The 25154-nt window shown below is 34.6% G+C and overlaps 2 protein-coding genes and 1 pseudogene across 3 annotated transcripts in view; 2 read left to right on the top strand and 1 right to left on the bottom strand.

Annotated features, from left to right (window-relative positions):
* LOC139074340 (cTAGE family member 2-like) overlaps positions 1-25154 on the bottom strand; it is a 624763-nt gene that overhangs the window by 136606 nt on the left and 463003 nt on the right. The window lies entirely within an intron of this gene.
* The window catches only part of LOC139074570 (olfactory receptor 1165-like), a 29108-nt gene continuing 8033 nt past the window's right edge, over positions 4080-25154 (top strand). Inside the window, exons 1-2 of one of the 2 annotated variants that reach the window (XM_070566011.1) lie at positions 4080-4620; positions 4750-4901. In XM_070566011.1, coding sequence (XP_070422112.1) covers positions 4080-4620; positions 4750-4901 — 693 coding nt within the window. Of the gene's footprint in view, positions 4621-4749; positions 5060-25154 lie in introns of those variants that run through there. The other variant, XM_070566010.1, reaches the window with a different exon arrangement.
* LOC139074569 (olfactory receptor 5D18-like) lies at positions 23553-24779 on the top strand (annotated as a pseudogene).

The following is a 25154-nucleotide window of genomic DNA, read 5'->3' as shown; positions in this document are numbered from 1 at the left end:
ATTCTTCAGGGAAAAAGCCAAAACACACACACGTACACACATCCACACAGGGCAGACACATACACATAAAATATAGCGAAATATGCCAGGTATTGTATAAATGTTGTGATGACATGAGTGGAAAGGGAGTAGAATGAGTGAAAAGGCATTTAGATTAACCAGCAATGCTTTCTTGGAGAAATATGTAGTAACTCATGAAGTGATGACACAGCATAAGACAGGAAGGGTGGATGTGCCATTTCAGAGTCATAAAAGTAGAAGATCAGAAAATATAAATGACTTACTTTTGTACAATAAAGATTTAAAATACCATTGTGAATGAAGTAGTATTGTAGTGAAAAATGGATGTGCCTATATATTTCCTGGAGATGTTATAGAAATCCAGGCTAATGAGTTTCAATTTGATTCATTTAGCATAAAATGCCTTCCCAAACTCGATGCTATTGCATTCCAGAATAAGTGAGAGTAAACAAACATTAATCTTACTGATTGGACTGTAGTTTGGGAGCATAGCTGGAAACTGTATATCCAGGTGAGCAGACAGTTGATAATAGTGGAAATGAAGTGGGAGGTATGTCTTGACTATTTCTCATTTTTCATTTTTCCCTGATTGCCTTTTCCACATTCACAGATATGAGATGGCAAAAAGAGAGTTAGAAAGAATCAGATGCGGTTAGGAAAGCCAGGGAAAATGAAGATTATATTATGGTAGATTAAAAATGAATATAATTGTGAGTCCCAGACTGAGTGAACAATCTGAAAATAAAAGGAGTCCAGGTTGTCAGACTCTTTTTAAAATAGCTTCCAAAATTTGCTCTGCAAACATTTTCAAACCATGGAACTGATGCTATTTTCTTCGAGATTAACAACATTGAAAAATCAAGGTGGAATTGAGCTGTTATTTGTGGAATCATTAACTAAGTGTAGGATTTGTTCTCAGATATTTTAAAGTCATACCTCATTTAAGACAGTCACACTAAATATTAAATGATCTAGCATAGTTTCATTATCCATACAGCATAGTATTATCATATTTTGTAGATGATAAAATTGCAGCTCATAATTTGCTAAAGTTACATATGTAATAAATGACAGAGAGTGAATCTGAACTAATGGGATCTACCTCCTCAAGTCCATGTTCTTCATAAAATTGCATGATGTGACAGTGCCTTTTCTCCATTCATTCAATGTAGTCCTTTCTCTGAATGAGGAGCAAAGAAAGGGTTGATAATAGAGTTTTATTAGAAAGTTTTTTGATAAGAAAAAGTAAATGGGATTCTTTTCTTTCCTTTGTGCTGTGAACAAAGACGTAGTTTATTCATTCAACCTGAGTCATGTTCCCAGTTACCAGGCTAAGCTAGTTAAAAACAATACCCTAACTGCTTTGATAAGATTTTCACCATAACAGTATCTTAACAATTATTATCTTCTTAATGCATTTTTATACCTGTTTTATTTGTAAACTAATAAGTACACAATGTGAACCTTGTCCTCAAATGATTCTGAGACAGGTGAGGAAGTTTTACATTCAATGTAAGTGATCTTTAACTCTTCCAGGTTGTTAAGATCCCCTGTGATTATTTTACTCAAAGTTTGTGTTGAGCACAGCATGTTGAACAGCACATGTGTACTCTTCAAAAGTGAAGATGAAAGAATAATTACCAAAAATTTAACAAATAGCCCAATTAGTAATGAGAATGGAATGGGCACTGATAATTAGTAATAGTGATGGAACCAGAAGAAACAGTGAAGGCATTCCAGGCAGACAGAGTGGCCCGAGTAAAGGCAAGAAGCAGTGTGGGTAGCAATCAATCCAATTAGAATGAAAGGTAATGTAAGCAGCCAAGAGAAGAAAAAAAGCATTAAACAGTCCATGAAATTTAATAAAAATGAATAATCCTCAACTTTGTCTGAATGTTTCAAGTGCACATTCGTGCGATTTGTTGCTTACTGGTTAATCATGGACAAAGCTTGCAAAAGCAGTAAATTGACCTAACGTGGTTCACATACTTGACTACAAGTGCTCAGTATGACATTGTTATTAATTATGTAGCAAGTCACAGCAGACTGCTGAGTTTGGTGCCTCTTATCCTGGCAGGATATCCCTGAGAATCTATGTTTAGTTCTAGTTTCAATATCAGCTCAGAGAAGTCATTGGTGTACCAAGAATATTGAGTAGATTCTCTGGAATATTTAAAAACCAGTGGAAGGAAGAAAATGGAAAACAAACACAAACACCCAAAACCAACACTAAAATATTTGCTTAGAAGGCAAGAGATTCATTTAAATGTCTTTAAATATTTGAAGGTTTATAGTATAACAGGGGCTAATTTCCGTTTCTCAAACTTCAGAGATAGATTTGGAGGCATTTTGATCTTGAAATTACCCAAAAATACAATAGGAAGAATACTAGTTAAGAGAAATGTTCAAACATTGAATTGACTATGATGGTTATCTGTTTGGTAAGCTGCACTGATGGAGTTTGCAGAAGGACCATTAGCTGTGAGGACAGGATCTTTAATGTAAGGAAGGTGAGAAGTAGTGCTAATGAAGAATGAATACAAGATATGTGAAAATATTCAGAAATTCTCTGTTTTTTAACTGTACCAAATCTCGTCTTAATCTTGGTTTAGAATCTTTCACAAAGATCTACTTCGTTTCTGTCTGGCAGAGCGTGATCTAACAAGTCCAGGGATTCTTTCCTAGTCCAAGTTCTAAGACCTTTACTGATATAACAGATTCATCAACTTTTCTTTCTTTTCTCCTTTCTAGTAGCAGACTGTATCTCAAAATTCTTAACCTGCATGGATGTGACCCAATAAAAGCAATCTAACTTTATGAATTTAGAGAAGCCTTTTTTATCAATGCCATGTGACTAAGTACATGCACTTCACAAAAGGTCAACTAAGTCTTCTATGCAATGGAAAATGTGGTTGCACAGTTAATGCTCTGCACCTGGAATTAGTGGCAGATTTGATGGTAGGCTGTTTCTTGTCACAAACAATGCTAAAATTGGTGCAAGTTGAGAGACTTATTTAAGATAGCAGCATCATATTCATTGCATCTCCAAGTTCATTTCAAGAATCAGGTATTTTTAGATTTAATCATGTGAAATTCATCATTTTTAAACTCATGTTGGCTTACAAAAATAAAGTATTTATATAGTTGAATGTTACATATTTTTTCATTCCTCATTGGCCACTGCACCTAAGTTTGCCATATCAGAAAAAAGACTTCTTGTTATTGTAAGAGATATTTCTTTTTCAGTACTATTTTTTGTGTGTTTTATAACCACTGATAAATAAGCAGATATTTTTTCTTTTTAATACAATGTGCATTACTGACAGAAGATAGCCAATGCGAAACTTTCAAGAATGTCTCCAAAACATTTCTTTAGAAGACGGTTTTAAATCATTGAGCATTTTGAGTCTTATAAATGACCATATGATACGTGTGTAATTGAGGGAAGAATCATCAGTGGAATTTTTCACCAGACCACTTAGAGATCTTCTTAAGTAGATGCTCTGTGTGTCCTTTACAATGGGGTAGATCTAGAATACATAAACTTGCGATATGACAATACAGCATTGTGAATGTCTGATGATACATTTTTCCCCAAAGAAATTTACTTTTTCTACATTTTAAAAGTGTTTAATCTTCCCAAGTCCACTTCTGGCATCATCATATGACTCCTAGGATCTGCTCAATGTTTCTCTGATTTCACTCTACATCTCCTTTGTTCTCATACAATTATATTTTTATCACGGGGTATTCAATGCACTGTGGATCATTATATAAAATAATAATATTGACATGTACTATTTTCGTCTTGTTTTCCAGATGAGGAAACTAAAGTACTGAAGGACAAAGCTAACTCTCCATAATCAAATTGCCACTAAATTGTCAAATGAGACTCCAAATAGGATCAGAACACTCAAGAGTGCACATTGACCCTGATGCCTTCACTAGTTTACGTTGAGCTCTCTTGACGTCTTCTTACCCCGTCTTCTCAAGTTCTGCTGCTCAATTTTCTTTTCTTTTCCTTTATTTATTCATTTTTTAAAAAAAAATCAAAGGCCATGTTACTGGTTGAGGGAAATCAGAGCTCTGTGACCTTGTTCATCCTCCTGGGCTTCTCAGAATATCCAAACCTCCAGGTACCCCTCTTTTTAGTTTTCTTGACTATCTACACAGTCACTCTGGTGGGGAACCTGGGCATAATTGTGGCCATAAGGATCAATCCCAAACTCCACAGACCCATGTACTTTTTTCTCAGTCATCTGTCCTTTTTGGATATTTGTTATTCCAGTGTATTTACACCCAAACTGCTAGAAATTTTGGTTGTAGAAGACAGAACTATCTCCTTCAAAGGATGCATGGTACAATACTTCTTTGGCTGCACATTTGTGATTACAGAAATGTTCATGTTAGCAGTGATGGCCTACGACCGGTTTGTGGCTGTTTGTAACCCCCTTCTCTACACAGTTACTATGTCTCATAAACTCTGTAAATTCCTGTTAGCTGGAACCTACACATATGGTGGAACATGTTCCCTGACAATCACATATTCTCTTTTGGAACTCTCCTTCTGTGGTTCTAACATAATCAGTCACTTTGGATGTGAGTATTCTGCCATTCTCTCTTTATCCTGTTCTGACCCCTATTTCAGTCAAATGATATGTTTAATCATTTCTATATTCAGTGAGGCTTGTAGCCTCCTGATTATCTTCTCCTCCTACATTGTCATAGTTGTCACAATCATCCAGATGCCTTCTACTGGTGGACTCCGAAAAGCCTTCTCCACCTGTGCTTCCCACCTGACTGCCATCACCATTTTCCATGGGATCATCCTTCTTCTCTACTGTGTGCCCAACTCCAAAAACTCCTGGCTCCTGGTCAAAGTGGGTACTGTGTTTTATACAGTCGTGGTCCCCATGCTGAACCCCCTTATCTACAGCCTTAGGAACAAAGACGTGAAAGAGACAGTCAGGAGTGTAATCAACTCCCAACTGCTTTCTCACTCAATATGATTAAAATATATATGTGTATTTACGTCCTACTTATGTCCAATAAATTTTCGTATATTTGGATGATGTTAGTTTACCTTTATTTAAAGTAAATATATGATTATATATATATTTTTAAGATTGGAACCTGAGCTAAGATCTGTTGCCAATCTTTTTTTCTTTCTTTCTTGTTCTTCTCTCCAAAGCCCCCACTACATAGTTGTATATTCTAGTTGTAGGTCCTTCTGGTTGTGCTATGTGGGATGCTGCTTCAGCATAGCTTGATGAGTGGTGCCAGGTCTGTGCCCAGGACCCAAACTGGGGAAACCCTGGGCTACAAAAGCAGAGCGCACTAACTTAACCACTCAGCCATGGGACTGGCCTCTGATTATATTTTAAAGAAATTAAATATTGCACTTTCCATGTTATTTGGTGGCCACAATGCTATGGATTAATATAGAAATAACACATTTTAATGCAATTCATCTCAGCTGGTTTCAGAAATAAATATATTTCAACATCTCCCAGTTAGTCACTGTGGAAGTTGGGATGATGAAGAAGGCATATATATTTAGAGAACCATTATTTATATTATAGTTTAAGTTGTGCTTTGTAAAAGTGCTGCAAATACACGTTAACTGTCTTTAATAGATCTGTACTCAGGTTCTAATAACCAACTCTTTTGACTCAGCAAGTTCTATAAAACACCACTTTTTGTTCCAGAATTTTATTTTATTCCAAGAAAAATGAGGACCTGAGAGTTTGCTTTATGAGAAATATTATCTGACTTTAAGTGAGCAGAGGTTGAAAATATTAACTACTCTCTATGTGTATCACTTCTTTTTTGAGTATCAATGTAATATATTAAAGTTCAATAAAAGATGCTGAAGATAATAGTGAATACTAAGAAAAGCTTAATTTTTTCTAAGATGTATTTATTACCCATTGATAAAAGACAAAGATTAATAAAATATACTTTTTTCTTTTTCTTTTTTTTTTTTTTTTTTGCTGAAGGGGACTCACCCTGAGCTAACATCCATGCCAGTCTTCCTCTACTTTTTAGTATGTGGACCGCCAGCACAGCATAGCCACTAACAGAGCAGTGTAGATCTGTGCCCAAGAACCAAACCTGGGTTGCCAAAACAGGGTGTGCTGAACTCAAGCTCTAGGCCACTGGGGCTGGTCCAATAAAATACACTTTTTGATCATGCATTGTCGACAATAAACTATTCCAACCTACCAATTTTTTCCGTCTCAGTACATGACATCCACTCAATTGCTTAGACAAAGCAAAGGAGAAATCATTATTTACTACTATTTATTTTTCTGTAGCTTCTCTCAAATATTTGTCAGTAAGTTAGGTTGTTTCTATCACCAAAACAGAACTATATCTCCTTGTCTCTGCTTTCTGAGCCAAAATTGTCATTAAGTTGGTTTTAGCAGTTAATACCACATTAACATACTACTCACATTTCTTAACCTCATATAAAGTGTGAATCTCAGATTATTCAAAGTGATTTTTTAAAAATGTAAAGTCAATTAATTTCACTTCCCAGTTTAGAATGTGCAATAGTTTTAATTTACATTTATGATGAAAATCTAACTCTTTGCAAAATGTAGCATCTGCCTAATTCTCTAACTTCATCATTTTAAATGTAAAACATACTGAAACATTTTTTAAAGAAACATGCATTTAAATCCCAAGTAGATCAATATATAAAACATTACCAGAAGCCTGGAGTCAATTACTAACCTTTCCTCCCACTCTCAGCAAGAGACAAAAGGATAACTTTTGTCATAATGATGCAGTTGCTTTTCTATATAGATTCAATATAGAACTATGCCTCTCAAAAAATACAAATTAATATTCCCTCTTTGCAAACTGTATGTGAAGGAAATCAAGAATTATGCATTGCAAATCATCCTTGTTGTTGTATATATTTAGTTTTTCAATTTTTCCTCTATTTAATATTTTATAGAATTAATATTTCTGGTTTTCTCTTTAATCCAGTCTACTATGATGGACTATTGGGAAGTTTCAGTTTGGGGACATGTATACAATTACGCAGCACATAAGTAGTCATTAGAATCAGGTTTATATCTAGAAGTATTATACATTTATTTAGTTCTCAATTTTTCAAATGATTGTATCAATTTAGACTTTTTTATTGCGATAACATTGGTTTATAACATTTTATAAATTTCAGGTGTACATCACTATGTATTTTGATTTCTGTGTGGATTATATCATTTTCACCACTCAAACACTAATTACAATTCATCTCCACATACGTGTTTTTGTCCTCCTGCCTCCCCCTCTGGTAACCAATGACCCAATTTCTGTTGCTATGTGTTTGTTTGTGGTTGTTGTTATCTTCTACTTATGAGTGAGATCATACGATATTTGACTTTCTCCCTCTGACTTATTTCACTTAGAATAATACCCTCAAGGTCCATTCATGCTGTCACGAAGGGCCAGATTTCATCATATCTTATGGCTGGGTAGTATCTATTGTGTGTGTACATATATATATATATATATATACACGACATCTTCTTTATCCATTTGTCCCATGATAGGCACCTAGGTTGCTTCCAAGTCTTGGCTATTGTGAATAATGCTGTGACGAATGTAGGCGTGCAGGTATCTTTATGCATTCATGTTTTTATGTTCTTTGGATAGATACCCAGCAGTGGAATAGGTGGATCATATGGTAGATCTATTCTCAATTTTCTGAGGAATCTCCATACTGTTTTCCATAGTGGCTGCACCAGTTTGCATTCCCAGCAGCAGTGTATCAGGCCTCCCTTCTCTCCACATCCTCACCAATACTTATTGTTTCTTGTCTTGTTAATTATAGCCATTCTGATGGGAGTGAAGTGATATCTCATTGTAGTTTCGATTTGCATTTCCCTGATAGTTAATTATGTTGAACATCTTTTCATGTGCCTGTTGGCCAATTGTATCAATTTAAAATTCTAAAAGCAATATTTGAAAGTTTCAAAGTTATGATTCATTTCCTCGCCAGTCTTCAGTATTATTAGAAGTTATGATTTTTACCCATTTAGTTGATTTTGAATATTTCATTTGTAATTTTATTTTGAACAGTTGAGATATTTGAGTTCAGGCACATTTTAATAATTATATGGATATTTTTATTTTTTAAAATCCCTTTGTATGGCATTTACCATTCTTCTTTTCAATTATTTGCATTTATTCTTATTTACTTGAAAAGTTTGTTGTAAATTATGAATATGATTACATATCTTGAAATATTGTCACATTTTGGCTTTGCTTCTTGCTCAATGTCCTTTGATAAAGAGCAAGTTTGAATTTTAATTTAGTCAAATATACTACCTTTGCAATGTTTTTGCAATTGTTTAACATGTTATTTACCCACCCTTTGGTTCAGGATGACACTTCTCTATATTATATTTAAGAATGCTTGTTCTTCGTATTTTGCTCTGAGACACCTAATATTCATTTTTATGGATGGTGTGAGGTTTGTTACTATGATAGATTGTCTTATGTGTTCCACATTATTTGTTATCTCTTCATCTTTGTCATAAACACGTGAAAAGATATGAGTCTTCCTTAGTCGTGAATGGAATTCTCATTAAAAACACGAGACACCACTGCACACCAGTTTTCTAACTGGCTAAAATGAATAAGACTGAAATACAGAGTATTGGTGAAAATTTGGAAACAAGTGCAATGCTCATACATTTCAGATGGGAGTAAAAGGTAAAATGACTTTGAAAACAATTTACAATGTCTACGAAGTTATGCAAACACTTGTCACATAACTCAACAATTTGTTTCCTAGGTATTCGCAACATGAGAAATGAAATCCAACTTTTTAACTTAGAAGAAAATTGTTCTCTCTGGTGTATGTCATTAGATAAAGAATGGAAAAGATTACAAAGATTGATATCTGTGAATATTTTGCCCCTTTATTAATGTTTTTGACTTGTTCTTTTAAAAAGTGATTTTCCTAGAAGAGGTGAATTTTCTTTCATGAAGACCTGGTTCTATAGACCTATAAGGGTAAACAGGAGATGGAAGAAATGATATGAAAAGATCTTTTTCCTTAACATAGAGAAATATTTATATATATATATATATATATATATATATATGCACACACACATACATTTATGTATATAAATAAAATATGGTATCATATACGCATACTTGTTAATGTATGTAACTCTCATGCATTGGGACTTTGTTGAACTTCTCATAATATCTACACTACTAAACCTTTCAGAATTAAACTGATGAGGTATAGTTGTCCTCTTCAGTAATTGTCCTTTTAAGAGTTAGAATGAGAGTGTAGTTTGTTCATAAAAGAATGGTTGTCAAATTGCTATTAATTCTGAGAAAAGACAGGATGTGCATATATGAGTCAATGATTGCTCAGGAAAAGAGAACAATCACACTTGGTTTTTAAACAGAGGGGAATTAGAATAGTGATTTGCCATAAACGTACTGGAAGCATTGCTAGAATAAAAGCAGGAAGAGAGGTCTTCCAGAGATTAGTAAAGAAGCCCTTAAAATCAATTTGCTGGAGGAAAGAAGTTTTTTTAAGACTCAGCCATCCTATGGTCGTCCCTGTTCCTGGCATTGGCTGGGGTTTGATTGAGACCTGACAGGTGTATTTCTCCCTCAGATCAGAAAAATTGATAATGATTGAACTCTAACCTCTGAAGTATGAGTTGAGCACTTTCTTCTGCTACCCAATGCAGCCTATTAGCCTTCTGGCTGGATGCTACATCTGGGCATAGTCTGTAACCTCATACTCATTCTCTCATTGCATGGTCTATTTTGAGTTCAATAGTTAACGTATTTTTAGCGAATATTTTGTTTCCCTTTTGGATACTGTTCAATTCATCCAGATATTGTTTTTCACTTTAGTCAGTTTTAATAAATTGAGAAAGCTCATAGTCATGACTTCCTGGCTTTTATTTTCATCACTGTCCTGATGATATTTACTCCCTGTGGGCATCACAGAGTCTCCTCCACATGTGCCTTCCATCTCACCATCTTTCTCTCTACAGTGCACCCAACTCCAAGAGCTCATGGGTAATTGTTCAAGTAGGGTCTGTGCTAATCCCCGTGTTGAACACACTGATTTACAGCTTGATTTATGAAAATATGAGAAAGCCTGTGAAGAATTTAGTAGATAGGCTTCAAAATATTTTAGCACTCAATCCAATCTTAATAAATATAGTCCTATGAAATTTATTTACATATCTATTCAAATGTCGCCTTCCCAGAGAATCTTTCCATGAAAATGTAATATAATGAGATAATCACTCATTAGCCCCTTAACCTGGTTTATGCTTTTTCATAACAATAGATGATATTTTAAATGCATGCAATAATTTAATTGTCTGTTATTTGCTTCTCCCAGTAGAATGCAGAGTCCAAGAGGGCAGAAATTTCTTGCATTATTTTTGTATCTTATATCTCTAATACCTAGAAAAGTGCCTAGAAACACATCAGGCCTTCAGTGAATACTTACTAGATGAATAAAAGAAGGAAAGAAAAAGAAGGTTCAGACTAAATTGACAATATTTGGTATTATGCCCTGTTTACCTAGAAAAGACATTGGGGATGAATCCTCAATGAATATAGCCCTTCTTAAAACTAAATAAGCCAAAGAACAGAAATAATATACTCAAAGATGACCATGTTTATTTATAGGAATGCTTCTACTGGGGATTATTGTACTGTGGAAAATATTTATCTGTCTAATTTTAAGCATTTAGTTTTACTTGGATATTATTTAACCACTTGACTATCCTACAGTTGGCAGAACCACAAAAATGATGCTTCCATCATCAACAGTATCTATCACAATTAGTCTTGTTATTAATTTTTTAAAACTGGTCATGTTCAATTTAGAGATCTTTTGCTTTCAGAGCTTAATTCAGATTAAAGAAAAATTGAAGAGTTTACTCAGTATTATAGTTAATATTTCAGGTAATTTTGGTTCTTTTGGATTACCTAGACTCAGAAACTCAAAAGTGTAATGTTCCAGATATAAATGATAGAAAATAACCCCAGATTAAAATGATCCTGGTTCACCACGGAAAAAATTTATATCGCTTGAATTCGGTGTCAATATACTCTGGATAATTCCATCTATTTCTGGCTAAGTTTCTTTTGTGCACTGGCCAAGTTATAATTCTTGCTTATTGGAAAGATGGAAATAATATATCACTACTGCTATTCTTGAAGTATAGCAACTCAAAATTGCTTAGGTTTCAGGAATAACAATGCATAATTCACAAGAAAGAGTATCTGAAATATGTAAATACTTTACAAATATCTGTGGAAATCTCTGCAGGCAATGGATACTTACTCGCTATATTAATGTTTCTGTTAAGAATTCTTACAAAAGTTGGCCTCTCACGACAAAATAAAAAATAATTTCTTTAGAATTTCAGAGAAGGCAAACATTCAGAAAGCGAAACAAATGTTATTACTTAAAATTAAAGCATATTCCACTGGTTTCATGGCAATGTTGAAAGAGAAGCTCCAGAATGAGTGAAAAATTTTGCAACATATTTAACTGACTAAAGATCAATATGCACAATATAGAAATATCTATGACAATTGGGGAAAGATAGCAAATAAAATGGTGACAAAACTTAAAAAAATATGAAAAAAAATTATCTTCAGTTCATCCTTCTGTATCCTTCAAATCGTATTTTCTGTGTATATCATGGCATGAAAAATTGGGGCAAATCACTGCTCCGGGGAAACTCAAACGCATCTGCCCAAAAAGAGCTGTACAGAAATGTTCAGCTGTGTATTGCTTATAGTGACAAAAATGGAAATAGTCTGTACAGACATAAAACGAGCTATTGTAGTCATACAATGGAACATTGTGCAAGTTAAAATGATTGCATTAAAAATATACCAGTTAGTTATAAATCTCAGAAGTATTGCTCAATATCATTTATATAGTTCAAAAGTACAATGGACAGTATATATTTGTTATGGATATTCACAAACAAATAAATAATATCAAGGAATGAAAATCAACAATGTAAAGATGAAGTTTATGACTGAGGCAGAAGAGAATGGAATGAGATGGTGGAAGGTTATGGAAGGTTTATCCAATTTGTAATGTAATGTTCTAAAAAAAATCATCAAAAGTCAGTTTTTATTCAACTCAGCCTCTCAGTGCTTTAAGTTTAAAGTGTAGGTTGGAGCATATTTCATCTGCCTTTTGCTGAGGAAAAAACACCTCAGAACTTAGTGGCTAAAAATAATTTTTTTATTTCTCACCATTCTGGAGCTGAATACATGATTCATCTGCCAGTGTCATGTGGCTTCATCATGCAGCTGCAATCATTTGGGAGCTCCGCTGGACCTGAAACTTCTAAAATGATGTCACTCTTATGTCAGGTGACTTGGTGCTGGCTGTTGGCTGGGGTTCCTTAATATTCTCCCACAGAGTCTCTCATCCACTGGTAGGTTTCACTGGCTTCCTTATCTCAGAACAGTGTTTGAAGAGACTAGAAGTAGAAGCTATAAGGCATCTTGGTGCCTCTACTCTAGAATCTATTTAACATCATCCTCATCACTCTTTCTTGATCAAATAAGTCACTCTTCCACCTTATTGGGTCCGTCACCATATTCTGTAGTGGAAGCATCACTCATCTGAACTATTAGAGCTCATATTTTCACTTGTGGGAAGCTGAGATTTAGCTGGTGGTCATTAAGGACAATAGGTAGAAGATCCCTTCCTATTTACACCCTAGACCCATAAATTCTGGGTCTCATGAATTACTGGGGAAGGAGCAATATATACTGGTTTCATATTTAGAGAATATAACACATTTTGGAGGTAATTAATCCATCCCTCTAAAGTATTGCAGAGTTTTTCCCATAACTGAGTTTTAAAAAGACCATTCTGATGTTCCAGCCACATGTTTTGAGTTGCTGAATAGTAGATGAATTTTTCTTTGTAAGTGTCTTTCAGGAACACTCGAAGGCAGGATTGTAGTGCTGCAAATGTCCACTTGTGTGTGGTGCCAGCAAATCATGCAGAATCGTCTGAAAATAAGGCCCCACTGCTTTCTTCCTTATTCAGGTTGTCACAGGGAATAACTTATGAAGCTATGAATTCAGGCTGTGAAAGAAAAAGCAATACAACAAGAGTGTGGACCATGGATATCTGGATCACTCGCTCAGGAACAGGAGTGCTCTTGGCTGCTGTGCATGCCTAAAGTTATGGATTGGTGAGAAAGGCAACAGTCAGTTCTTGATGGGAAGTGCAGGTCGCATAGTAACTTAGTAGCCTATTGTCAATCACTCAGTCTCTACTAGGATCCATTAAAAAGTCAGAAACTGTTTCTCAAAAGGTGACTAGTTATCTGCAGAGGAACTTATTGCTTTTCTTCAAAATCCTAAAGGTCTGATCTGTAGTTCACTATAGGGGTGTAACCAAAGTTATGAACAACCCTTATCCCTAAACACACTTCAAGAACAATTATATTTCCTGCATCACATGAACCAGTTAGCATAGCAGCTGGCATGCAAGACTGGACTTGTGAGAGTTTTCTCTTGTTTTGAGATCCATTCAAAATGGGCAACCTTTTGGGTAGCTCCATAAATATGTTGGAATAACTTGCCTAAAATTGGTATACCCTGCCTTCAAAATCAAGCAGCCTACTGAATTTTGTTGTAGATGAGGCAGGATTGGAGAAATAATGCTGTCTTACTTTAGTTTTATCTTAGTTTTGTTAACTCTAGAGGACATTTCAAGTATGTGCAAACAAGGCCTAGTAGTCAATTCAAGATGCAATTTTTCTGTGTAATTTCAAGGAAATTCCAGTTATTACAAATGGTACAAGGGGACTTGGCATTTGCCTTAATTACTTCCTTTGATGCTTATGAGGAAGAAGTTGCAAGTGATTATCCAGTTTGAGTCCCCAGGGCTACAGAGATGGATGTAAGAGCCTTAGGACACCAGCTTTACTTGGATTACAGAGAATCAGGAGGCAGGTGTCCTGTTTCTCTGTAGTAGGTAAGTTTACTCATTTTTTATGCAACAGTTAAAATACTATTTTCCTGATATGTGAACTGGGGTCTTCTTTTAGTTTTCTTTTTATGTTAAGTCACTGTAAATGTTATCCAATTCTGAGCCTAATAATACTAAAGAAAGACATTAATGCTCATGGAAATATTTGTCTTCAAGTCTATTGAAAACCATTTTACAAAGAATAGAATAAATTTTTCACCTCGAAATGGATATTTGTCCAAATCTCTTTATATGCATCTTAAATTGCTATACAAACTTTCACAAGAATGAGAATTAGTTAGTTCTGAAAGAATTCTTACCAGATAAATCTTGAGACCCTTATGAGAATTCTGTACAATGTTTAGGCTGTAACAGAAATTAACCCATAGACTATAAACCCTAATAATGTGTACACTACACTCAGATATCAAAGGAAGCCATTGTCTTCCTTAACCCTCAGATGCTAAGCTATTCTGTGAGAGACATAGCCTTTACCAAACAAAAGCTGCTAAAATTGGGTTGATATATTCTTTTCCTAGATCTTGCAACTATTTTACTTTATCCTTAGAATACAAACATATTCCCTTGAAGACTTTGATCATTTGTGTGTAAAGGCAAAACACGATAGCAATGAATTTTGTTCATCGAGACAAACATTTCACATTTTTCAGACTCCTTCACTAGTTTAAGCATCTGTTTTCAAACATTTCCTGTATGTTAAGTACCTATTATGCTATTAGCTAATGTGTGGATGCACACGCTGCAATATGATAAGTATTGCTTATGGAAATGCAAAGATGTTTCAAAAACTTGTCTTGGTTTCATATATCCATAGTGGTTATCTGCATGAGGCACGTTCTATTTGGAGGAAATTAGGACCAATTACTCTTCTCATTTTCTTTTGTCTACCATAGAATGTCATGACCTATGTGCCATTCACCTCCATGTATCTTGTCTTTGGCAGGAACAGCTCTCTTCCCCCATCCCCTCTCCTCAAAGGTATTCCTGTGATGGTTGTAAGAAATATTAGTGTAGAGAGAACCTTTGTCTTCTTGGGTTTCACAGATTACCCCAAGCTTCAGATTCCTCTCTTCTTGTGTTTCTGATCATGTATGTTATCACTGTGGTAGGAAATCTTGGGGTGATAATAATCATCAAGACTAACCCCAAATTTCACACTCCCTTCTTCTTTTTCCTTAGTCACCTTTGTTTTGTTGATTTTTGTTACTGTTTCATCTTTAGTGTCAAGACGCTTGAGAACTTGGTTATGGCTAATAAAAGCATCTTCTACTCTAGCTGCAAGTCACAGTACTTCCTATCCTGTACTGCTGCTGTGGTGACTGAGTCCTTCTTGCTGGCAGTGATTGCCTATGACCACTTTGTGGCCATCTGTAATACTGTATGCAATGGCTATATCACAGGCTCTATGCCCTGCTGGTCCCTGTGTCATATCTCTGGGGTATGATTGGCCCTTTGGTATTCTTTTGCTATGCTCTCCAGCTAAATTTTTCTGGACATAGCATAATCAACCACTTTTTTTGTAAATATACTGCTCTCATTGCTGTCTCAAGCTCCAATATACACATTCCCCACCTATCCCCTTTGTTTTGCCACCTTCAATGAGGTGAGTACACTACTCATCATCCTTGCTTCATACATATTTATTTTTGTGACTGTACTAGACATCCATTCTGCCAGTGGACCTTCTCCACCTGTGCCTCCGAGCTGACTGCTATCACCATCATCAACAGGACCATCCTTTCCCTCTTCTCTCTGCCCAACTCCAAAAATTCTTGACAAATCTTCGAAGTGGCCTCTGTATTTTACACAGTGGTCAACCTTGTACTGAACCTTCTGATCAGCCTGAGGCATAAAGATGTGAAGGATGCCTTCCAGAAATTAATGAACACAGTGGTCCCATGTCAGTGAACCAATCTTAAAAGATGTTTGAGATGCCCAAGATAAATGGGAACAGAGCCTTATAAAACCTACAGGGTATATTTACGTAAGGTTTTATCCATGACTCTGATGTTAATATATTTTAAACTGAAATCCCTTGAAGTTAATTGTGATATATGCCACTGAAGCACCACCGTGTATTTGTTAGGAAATAATAGATGGATATGCTGTGTGATAAAAGGCATGGTGATACTTTTCTGCCACCTTCATTCCTTTGGTTCTGTGAATTCTATGAAAGCACAGTCTCAGGCTTTCTAATTGTCAGCTTATGCTGAGAAGCATGTTGGGCAAGGCCAGTTACACCTGTTGAGTAGATGATGACACAGAGATTCAAGAAACTAGCCTGGAATTGACTGAAATGATTAAGACAAGAACTCAACTTCACTATAGTACCTCTGAGGCTATTACTCCGAGAGGTCACAGGAATTAATTTTGTCCTTGAAAAAAGATAATCTCTGGAGTCAGTTCCATATTACTAGATTATCTTTGGATATTATTGTTCGAAAGACTACTTTCCCAGTACTGTCAGGTCTGAAGATCTCTACAAGCATTATCTAGTTTAGTTCATATGTATTAAGATCAGCCTGAAGGCAATATACATTTTCCCTGGGAATATTGAGAAAACATATTTCAAAATTTTTGTTCTAATATTTATATGAATGCCCAAACAAACACAAATATATGGTAACAAATATCTTAAAAAAATAAAGCAAGTTATAGTAGGAAAGCTCACCCTATAGAATTTCAAATAAATTATAAATTTCTTCTTATTAAAACAGTGTCTTATTGGGAAATAAATACACTTTTGAGAAAAAGGATAAAATTATATCTCTTTCTATTTCACATACTAAGAAAAGAGTTCTAAAAGCAGGGTTAAATTTAGATTACATGAATATACAAAACTTCTTGGCAAAAACAACAGAAAATGAAAGACAAATGAAAAGTTCAGAAAAGTCATCACTTATGTCGTATATAGTAGAGAAGAAAATGAAAATTCTATAGAAAAATAGACATAGTCTATATAAAGGAATACAAATAGCCCTTAAACATATGAAGAATTGTTAAACTTGATTCATAATAATATAAATATAAATGAAAACTGATTGAGCTATAATTTCTCACCTTTCAGAGTAGCAGAAATCCAAAAGTTTAATGACAAATGCTGTGAGTGAATCTGCAAGGAAACAGATATTGTCATACATTGAGTGTAAGAAGGTAACATGTTACATGTGATTTGAAGTACTAGCAAAATTACATATGCACTTATCCTCTTGCAAAGCATTCACAGTTCTAGGAATCTATCCCACAGATAGAGTAGCCAACATATGCATACATAACTTATTTGCAAGCATCTTTTATAATAACAACAGACTGGATAAAATCCAGTATAAAAGTGGTTGATTAAACTGTGGGTCACAATAAAGAAGTATACAGCTGTGAAAATGGAAAAAAAATTACTATGGAGTGCTCTCCAGAAAATTTTCTTAAGAGAATAAAGACAAGATGCAGAAAAGTTTTTATGGTAGGATAAATTGTGTGAGTGAAGTGGGAAAGGTGAAACAAACGCTAATACAGGTAGGAAGAGATGAAAGAAAACTTTAGGGAATGTACATTATAATATAGCTCTGATTTAGAGAAATGTAATATTTTCCATAATTTAAAAGCATATATTTATGTCAAAAAGTGAGCAAAAATTATCTAAAATTTGAAAACAAATAAAAACGAATAAATATACCTATAATGTTGGACACATGGCCACACAGTGTACAACATTTTCTATGAAGGACTTCAAATGTAGCATTTTGAGTGTACATCCTTATTATGCAATGCTTATTCTCATAAGAAGTAAATAAATAATTCTTTAAATGTCATTGAAATTAAAGTTGTAAGCATAAAAGACAAGTTACAGCTCAAAAGTAAGAAAAGGTAAGTAAAAACTTTTCATCTTGAGGAACAAATTTATTTTGAAACAATTTTTTTTTCTCTTTAAAATAGTACCACTCAGACTGCCAACCCAATAACAATGAACATCCCTATTCCCCAAATTTTCTCTGAAAGGAAATCTTTGTTCTCTAAACAGAACCAGAGCTTTCTGGACAAAGGGCTTTTTTGAAGTCTGAGGTAGAAACTGTAATGAGCCTTGAGCAACTTAATTTTCCAGAAAGCAAGAATCCTATTAACACTTAGTTGGATCATTTCAAAGAGAGATAGGAGGCAATTTGAAATGGCTCCCACTTGGTTATGACTAACATAGAAATAATTTTGACTGCAATTCACTTAAAGTCATCAAATATATTTAAATCAAGTTTAAATCTAGATGCTGAAGTAGAAAAATAATGAATCATTGGGTACTATTAACAGTTGCTGAGTATATCAAGTCATTAGTCTGAAAATTGGTAAACAAAAGAGATAAATACTTATTCTGTCTTTCATTTAACAATGTCTTTTAGGGTTACCTAATAGCTTATGAGGTGAAATTCAGAAGAAATAGAAGCAGAAAGAAGGATGGAATTAGAAAATCACAATTTTAAAACTCTTAGTAAAAAAATTGGATCAAGGTGATGATTTCAACAGCTATTAAAGTCATCAAGTGAAAAGTTGGTGGGAAATGTCAAAAGGAAGTAATCAAGCTGACACTACCTGAAACCACAGATGAGACTTAGCAGCACTGAAATTCAGACAACTAGTTAACATGTACGTCACAATCTTATGCAACTGGCAGTAGTCAGGACCACCTGTGAAGAATCCGTTCCTAAAAGAAACTAAGAGTGAATCTGAACTAGTAAATCTTTATGTGAGTGTCACGTTAAAGGAAATGGTACAGGGACAAGACAAATGACTACAAATAATGCAATAAGCTAAATACAGATCATGAAGCATTCTACAAATGGTATAATTTTTCGAAAAAAACTTACCTGAACATGCAAACATGTACATGCAAACATGTACAGACAAACACACACACACACAGAAATATTACATAATACACAGAACATAATGTTACATAATACATGTGTTATGTAATAAAAAATTAGTTATAATAATCAAATTTGTTTGAGTCTCGATTCAAACTAACTGTAAAATTATACGTTTGAGACAACAGGGGAAATGTAAACGTGGGTTTAGTATTAAATTATATAAGAATATGTTATTATTTCTGTTAGATGCAATTTTGGCAGGAGTGTTATTTAGATGTTTATTTTAATAATTTTTTTTTACAAACTCCTATTAATTACTTAGTTCTGTTACCAACTGGATTGATAGAGGAATATCCTATAAATTATATTTTAAATGACTCAAATTTATACGATGGGAAGACAGGGACTCACTGTCCCTAAAATATGTTGACCCTTCAGGGCAAAGAGCACTACACATAGTCTTGCTTTCCAGGCTGCACACAAGACTTTGGGCAAAAAATACATTTGAGGCAGAAAAAAAATCAGTGTAGCAAGTAGTTCTTGTAACTCCTTTTTTTTGAGGCTTGTAGCATTGGCTGAAGTACTTTTTGTTTCCTTGAATATCTTCAAAAGACTTAAAGTTTTAAAATTATATTGATAAACGTCCTTTCGTTTTTCATCCCAGATTATTTATGCAGACATGAAGTTAATTAACGATAATTTCTTAATGAAAATATACTGAAAAAAACACAACTATTGTCATACCATATTTTGTTATTGTTCTAAAATATACCAACATAGTGGCATAAATACAGCTTTAAAAGTCATCCATAAAGATACCCATGTAGGCTTCCTCTTTTTCTTTCTGCCATAAATAGTGTCATCCTGAAATAACCAAGTAATGTTTTTGCAAAAGAGATTTAGAAAGCGAAGATCACCAAAAACCAAAGAATTATAGAGATGCAGAAAAAAAATCTATTTGAAAATCAGTTGTATTTGCTGCTAGCTTTGCCTCAAACTCAACACTCTTCCCCCAGTTATTTGCATAATTTTGTTTCTTGCTTCACAGTGGTTCACACACATATACCACCTCTTTAAAATGACAGCTTCAAACATATATTTTTTGCATTTACAATCACTGGAAAATGATTGCATATTTATTTGTTTATATTCTCCATTAAATATAAATTTAATGACAAGTGGACATTCTTTCCTTTTCACCAATACCTAAGATAGTACCTTTCTCAGAGTAAACCTGTAATAAATATTAAATGAATTAATAAATGAGTAATTATGTAACCTCATTATGCACTCAACCTTTTTTCTTGGTTTCTGACTTGCAATACGAAATTTAGCGGAGTAGACAATTGTTTTGGTTTGTTTTTGTTTTGTTTCATTTTGACGGCCAAATTTCAATATCACTTTCTTATTGTCCTTTGTGAACTATCTCCTCTCTGAATTTAAACTCTTCAGAGGTCTAGTAAGTTTGGGTTTAATCCCAGTTCCTTGGAAGGTCCTATATCATTCAATGAAGATATCATTCAATGAAGAATGAACATATCATTCAATGAAGATTATGGAACACTTTATGCTGGTCACTGATCTAGGAGCTGAGAATATATCAGTGAATATATTCTCTACTTTCCTGAAGCTTTTATCCTAGCAGAGAGAAACAAACAATATATAATAAATGCAACAAATAAGGATTAAAAATATATTTGAACCACATTAATTACTTTAAACACTAAATTGGGTAGTGGAGTAGCCCCCTGCATTGTAGTAGTATGTTCATGGAAGGTTTCACTGAAAAGCTTCATTTGATCAAAAACAAGGGAGAGCATTCCAGGGTACAGAAAAAAAAATAGGAGAAAAGGTCATAAGGAAGGACTGCGAAATGTCTTTGTGAGAAACAAAAAGCAAGGAACAAAAGCAAGGAGGTCAGACTCGCTGGAGAAAGAGTAGTAGAATAGCTCAGAGATTGAAAAAGGACTAGATAATTTTCCCAACTTAATATTTAACTTTGTACATATTTCTGCTTTAACTTTCAGTGGATCATGATCACATAAAAGATGGATCGTCACACTTCTCCGATATGGTGAGAGTGGATGCTATGGAAGAAAAGGGTTATGCTTGGCATATAGCAGCCACTCAATTAATACCTGATAATGATGACTTTCATAATCACATAATTTTGATAATTGTAGGAAGATATGGGAGTTATCAGGGGGCTGGGGGAAGTGACTTAATAAATTTTATTATGCAGTACCCCTCATGCAGCTCTAAGCTTTTCTAGTACACAAGAATTACATCAGAGAAAGGTGATTAATTTTAATTGTTTATTTAATACCTCAAGAGAATAGGGCAATAGGTGGTGTCTAGGGTTCAAGTCCCAAAGGTAGTGACTCTAGCTATAAGAATACATGCATCACTTTCAAACAGGAGAGGTCCTCCCCTTGCCATCAGCATGTTTGTTTTAAGATTCTAGAGACAGATTGATACTAATTTCAATGCAGGGTATGCGGAAAACAACACGAGTTTGGGAACTTACCATTTAGATCTAGACAATTCTTGAGAAATATTTAGCCACTGCAAAAGTTACATATCTGAACATGCCAGGAAGAAGACACACATTTCTTCTACAGAACTTTGTGTTAGAGGGCCTGGCTCAGCTGAGCTCCTCACTAACAGCCCACGAACAATGGATACCAGTGTGTGTGGGGAGAGAAGAGCTCTGAGAATTTGAGGGAATGTGCATTGTCTTGATTCTATAAAATTTTGGAAGGCGAGTTAAGGTAGAATAGACAAATAGTTAAATAAAATTAAACAGATTGAATAGACTTTTTAGTGAAAAAATATTAAAAAGAACCAGTTTTAATTGAGATTATAAAGTAGGAAGTACATGTCCCCTGAGAGCAAAAAGTACAACAAGATGGGGGAAAGAATGATGAAAAAGATTTCAGATGTTATGTTTTCTATATAATATTTGGAACACAAGAGCCATTATATTAAATATAATATTAGTTTGAAATGAATTCTTAAATGCCCTAGCTAAACTAAATATTGTACTAAGAAAGAAAGTTTGATAATTAGAATGTCTGGCTTTGTGGTGGACTGTCTTTTCAGGTTGCCATTAATATTCAAATTTATGGGTTTACGAAGAGATAGGGACCTTGAGTGTTTAAGTTTTGCATGTGATCTGACATTTTTATTGATGAGCCATCTGAAGTACATTTCTTGGGTTGTGGACCAGAGATGATCTTACAAGAAATGAAAGAGAAAGAGTTTTCCAGAATGGTAGCATCTTATTAGTATTGGCAGCCATTTATAGAAATATAATTCTTTTGTATTACTATTTTCTCATGAAATGTCTTTATGGTGGAATACTACCTGCAATTTACAATCCTTCTCCCTCACAGCTAATAAAAGACAATGAATATGCGCCTTATATGTCTTGAAGGGAGAGTAGAAAGAGAGAGAGAGACCTAGGAAAGGGAAGTTTCTAAGTCAGAGTCTTTACTATAGGTAGTTATTCCTGGGAGAGAAAATTTCCCTAAATTCCACTCTCATTTCATCTTGATACTGCTTTCTAGTATAACTCTGTGGCATGTACGCTGTCATTGGACTATTTCCTATAGGTTTAGAGTCTCTAGTTTGTCAAATAAAAGTATGATGATTAATAAAAATATATGTTAGTATGTAGACTAGAACATGTATCAGAGACTAGTGTATTAAATGGATCCAGGACTGGCAGGCTGGGGATCTGGGATCTAGTCACAGATTTATAGGTTGGTCCTTATTTGCATGTCATTGGGAAAACCAAGGTTTGCCAGCTTCTGTTTTGTCAACTCTAGAATAAAGAAGTAGCCTAGAATATCTTTATCATCTGTTCCAATTTTATTATTCCTCGAGCAGTGAGGAAGGATTGACATTAGGACTTCCTGAGCTGATGAGCATACTCTCTAAAAAAAATAATTAATATTAAATTTGATAACAGACTTACTGAGTCAGAGAATAAAACAAAGATTAAAGCGTTATATGGAATTAACAATAAAGACACAAAGGTAAAGTGTTAGGGGTGTTCATAATGTCACAGTGTGAACATCTGATTCAAAAACTAATTTGTTTAGAATTCGCTTCTCATTTTCATTAGTGATTATAGGGCTGACAATCAGTCATCATATCTTAGGCTTGTCTTTTAAGTACTTACAATGTTCAAGAACAGCTGAAAGTGTTATGGGAGGTTTTGATTTAAAAATAACCGTAACTCCCTTGATTTCATGTTCTTATATTAAAAATTACAATTGAGAACCAACAAAAATTGAATATTGCATTATTTTTACTTGAAACATTTTAAATTGTTGTGATGTTTTAAAATTTTAGAAATTTACTAGATCTTGCATAAAAAATACACAGAGAAATTCTGTTAACTTTTTTCCTTTCTGTGAAGAAGATTAGCCCTGGGCTAACTGCTGCCAATCCTCCTCTTTTCACTGAGGAAGACTGGCCTTGAGCTAACATCCATGCCTATCTTTCTCTGAAAAATTCTGACAGAGAGATTTTGCTTAATCTTTCAGTCTTGGTAAGGAGTGGTTAACTAAGCTTTTCATATCCTCACTCTTCTTTATATTTTTGTTTTCAGGACTGATTCAGATCCTAACAAAGAGAAACCATGGTGATGCCAGAGAGAAATAAAATTGGAGCCACGCTCACTTTCTTGGGCTTCTCAGATTTCCCAGAACGGCAAATCCCCCTCTTCTTGATTTTCCTAGCCATCTACAGTGTCACTGTTGTAGGGAATATTGGGATGATTTTAATAATCAAAATTAACACCAAACTGCACACACCCATATAATTTTTCCTCAGCCACCTCTCATTCGTGGATTTTTGCTGTTCCTCCATCATTATTCCCAAGACCCTGGTAAACCTAGCTGTGGAAGACAGAACCGTTTCATTTATAGGATGTGTAGTACACTTCTTTTTCTCTTGCACCTTTGTGGTAACTGAATTCTTTTCATTAGCTATGAAGGCCTACGATTATTTGGCCATTTGTAAGCCTCTGCTCTACACCTTTGCCATGTCCCTGAAACTCTGTGCCATGCTAGTGGTTGGATCATATGCATGGGAAGTAGTTTGTTCCTTGATACTCATGTGTTCTGCAATCAAACTATCATTTTGGGACTGGCTCTGTGGCTGAGTGGTGAAATGCGTGTGCTCCACTTTGGTGGCCCAGCGTTTCACCAGTTTGGATACCGGGTGCGAACCTAGCACTGCTCATCAAGCCATACTGAGGTGGTGTCCCACATAGAACAACTAGAAGGACATACAACGAGAATATACAACTATGTACTGGGGGCTTTGGGGAGAAAAAAAGAAAAAAGAAATATTGGCAACAGATGTTGGCTCAGGTGCTAATCTTTAACACAAAAAAATATCATTTTGGTGTTTCAACACAATCATTTCTTCTGTGAAATCTCCTCATTGCTGTCTCTCTCTTACTCTGATACTTACGACAACCAGTTGCTGCTTTTCATTTTTGCCACTTTTAAAGGGGTCAGCACACTTCTCATCATTCTCATGTTTTATATATTTATTGTTGTTACCATCCTCAAGATGTGTTCAGCCAGTGAGTGCTACAAAGCCTTCTCTACATGTGCCTCACACCTGACCAGCATCACAATCTTCAACGGCACTATGACTTTTGTCTGCTGAGTGCCCAACTCAAAACCTCCAGGCACACGGTCAAAGTGGCCTCTTTGAATGGTGATCTCCATGTTGAATCCTCTGATCTACAGTCTGATAAATATGGACACCAAAGATACAGTCAGCACAATTCTGGACCCAGCAAAATTATAGACACTAAAGTATTTTCTTATTAAGCATATTATTTTAGTAGAGTTTGTCACTGATATGTAAATAAAGTGTGCTCATAAAGCTTGATTTTAAAAACACCTTTAAAATTATGAAGTGTTAATGTTGTACAATGGAAAGATCATGGATTTTAGTTCAAAGAGACTAAACTTGGCCATCTCCCTTGCTGGAAAATAAAACAGCCATCTCTCTCATCTTTAACTTTTTGTCTACAAAGTTGAGAAACATAAACTAGCTCTTAATGTGATTGTGAAGATTAAACGATTATATAGATATCATGCGTCAAACCTTGTATAATCTCAATAAACAATTTCATCCCCTTTCTTATAACATACCTGGAGTAAACTAGGCTCTCAATAAACATTAATTTCTCTTATAAAAGT

The sequence above is a fragment of the Equus przewalskii genome, chromosome 11 (assembly GCF_037783145.1).
Source record: "Equus przewalskii isolate Varuska chromosome 11, EquPr2, whole genome shotgun sequence".
NCBI classification, from domain to species: Eukaryota; Metazoa; Chordata; class Mammalia; order Perissodactyla; family Equidae; genus Equus; species Equus przewalskii.
Note: the sequence above shows the minus strand (reverse complement) of the source record. Positions and strands in the feature narration are given on the sequence as shown.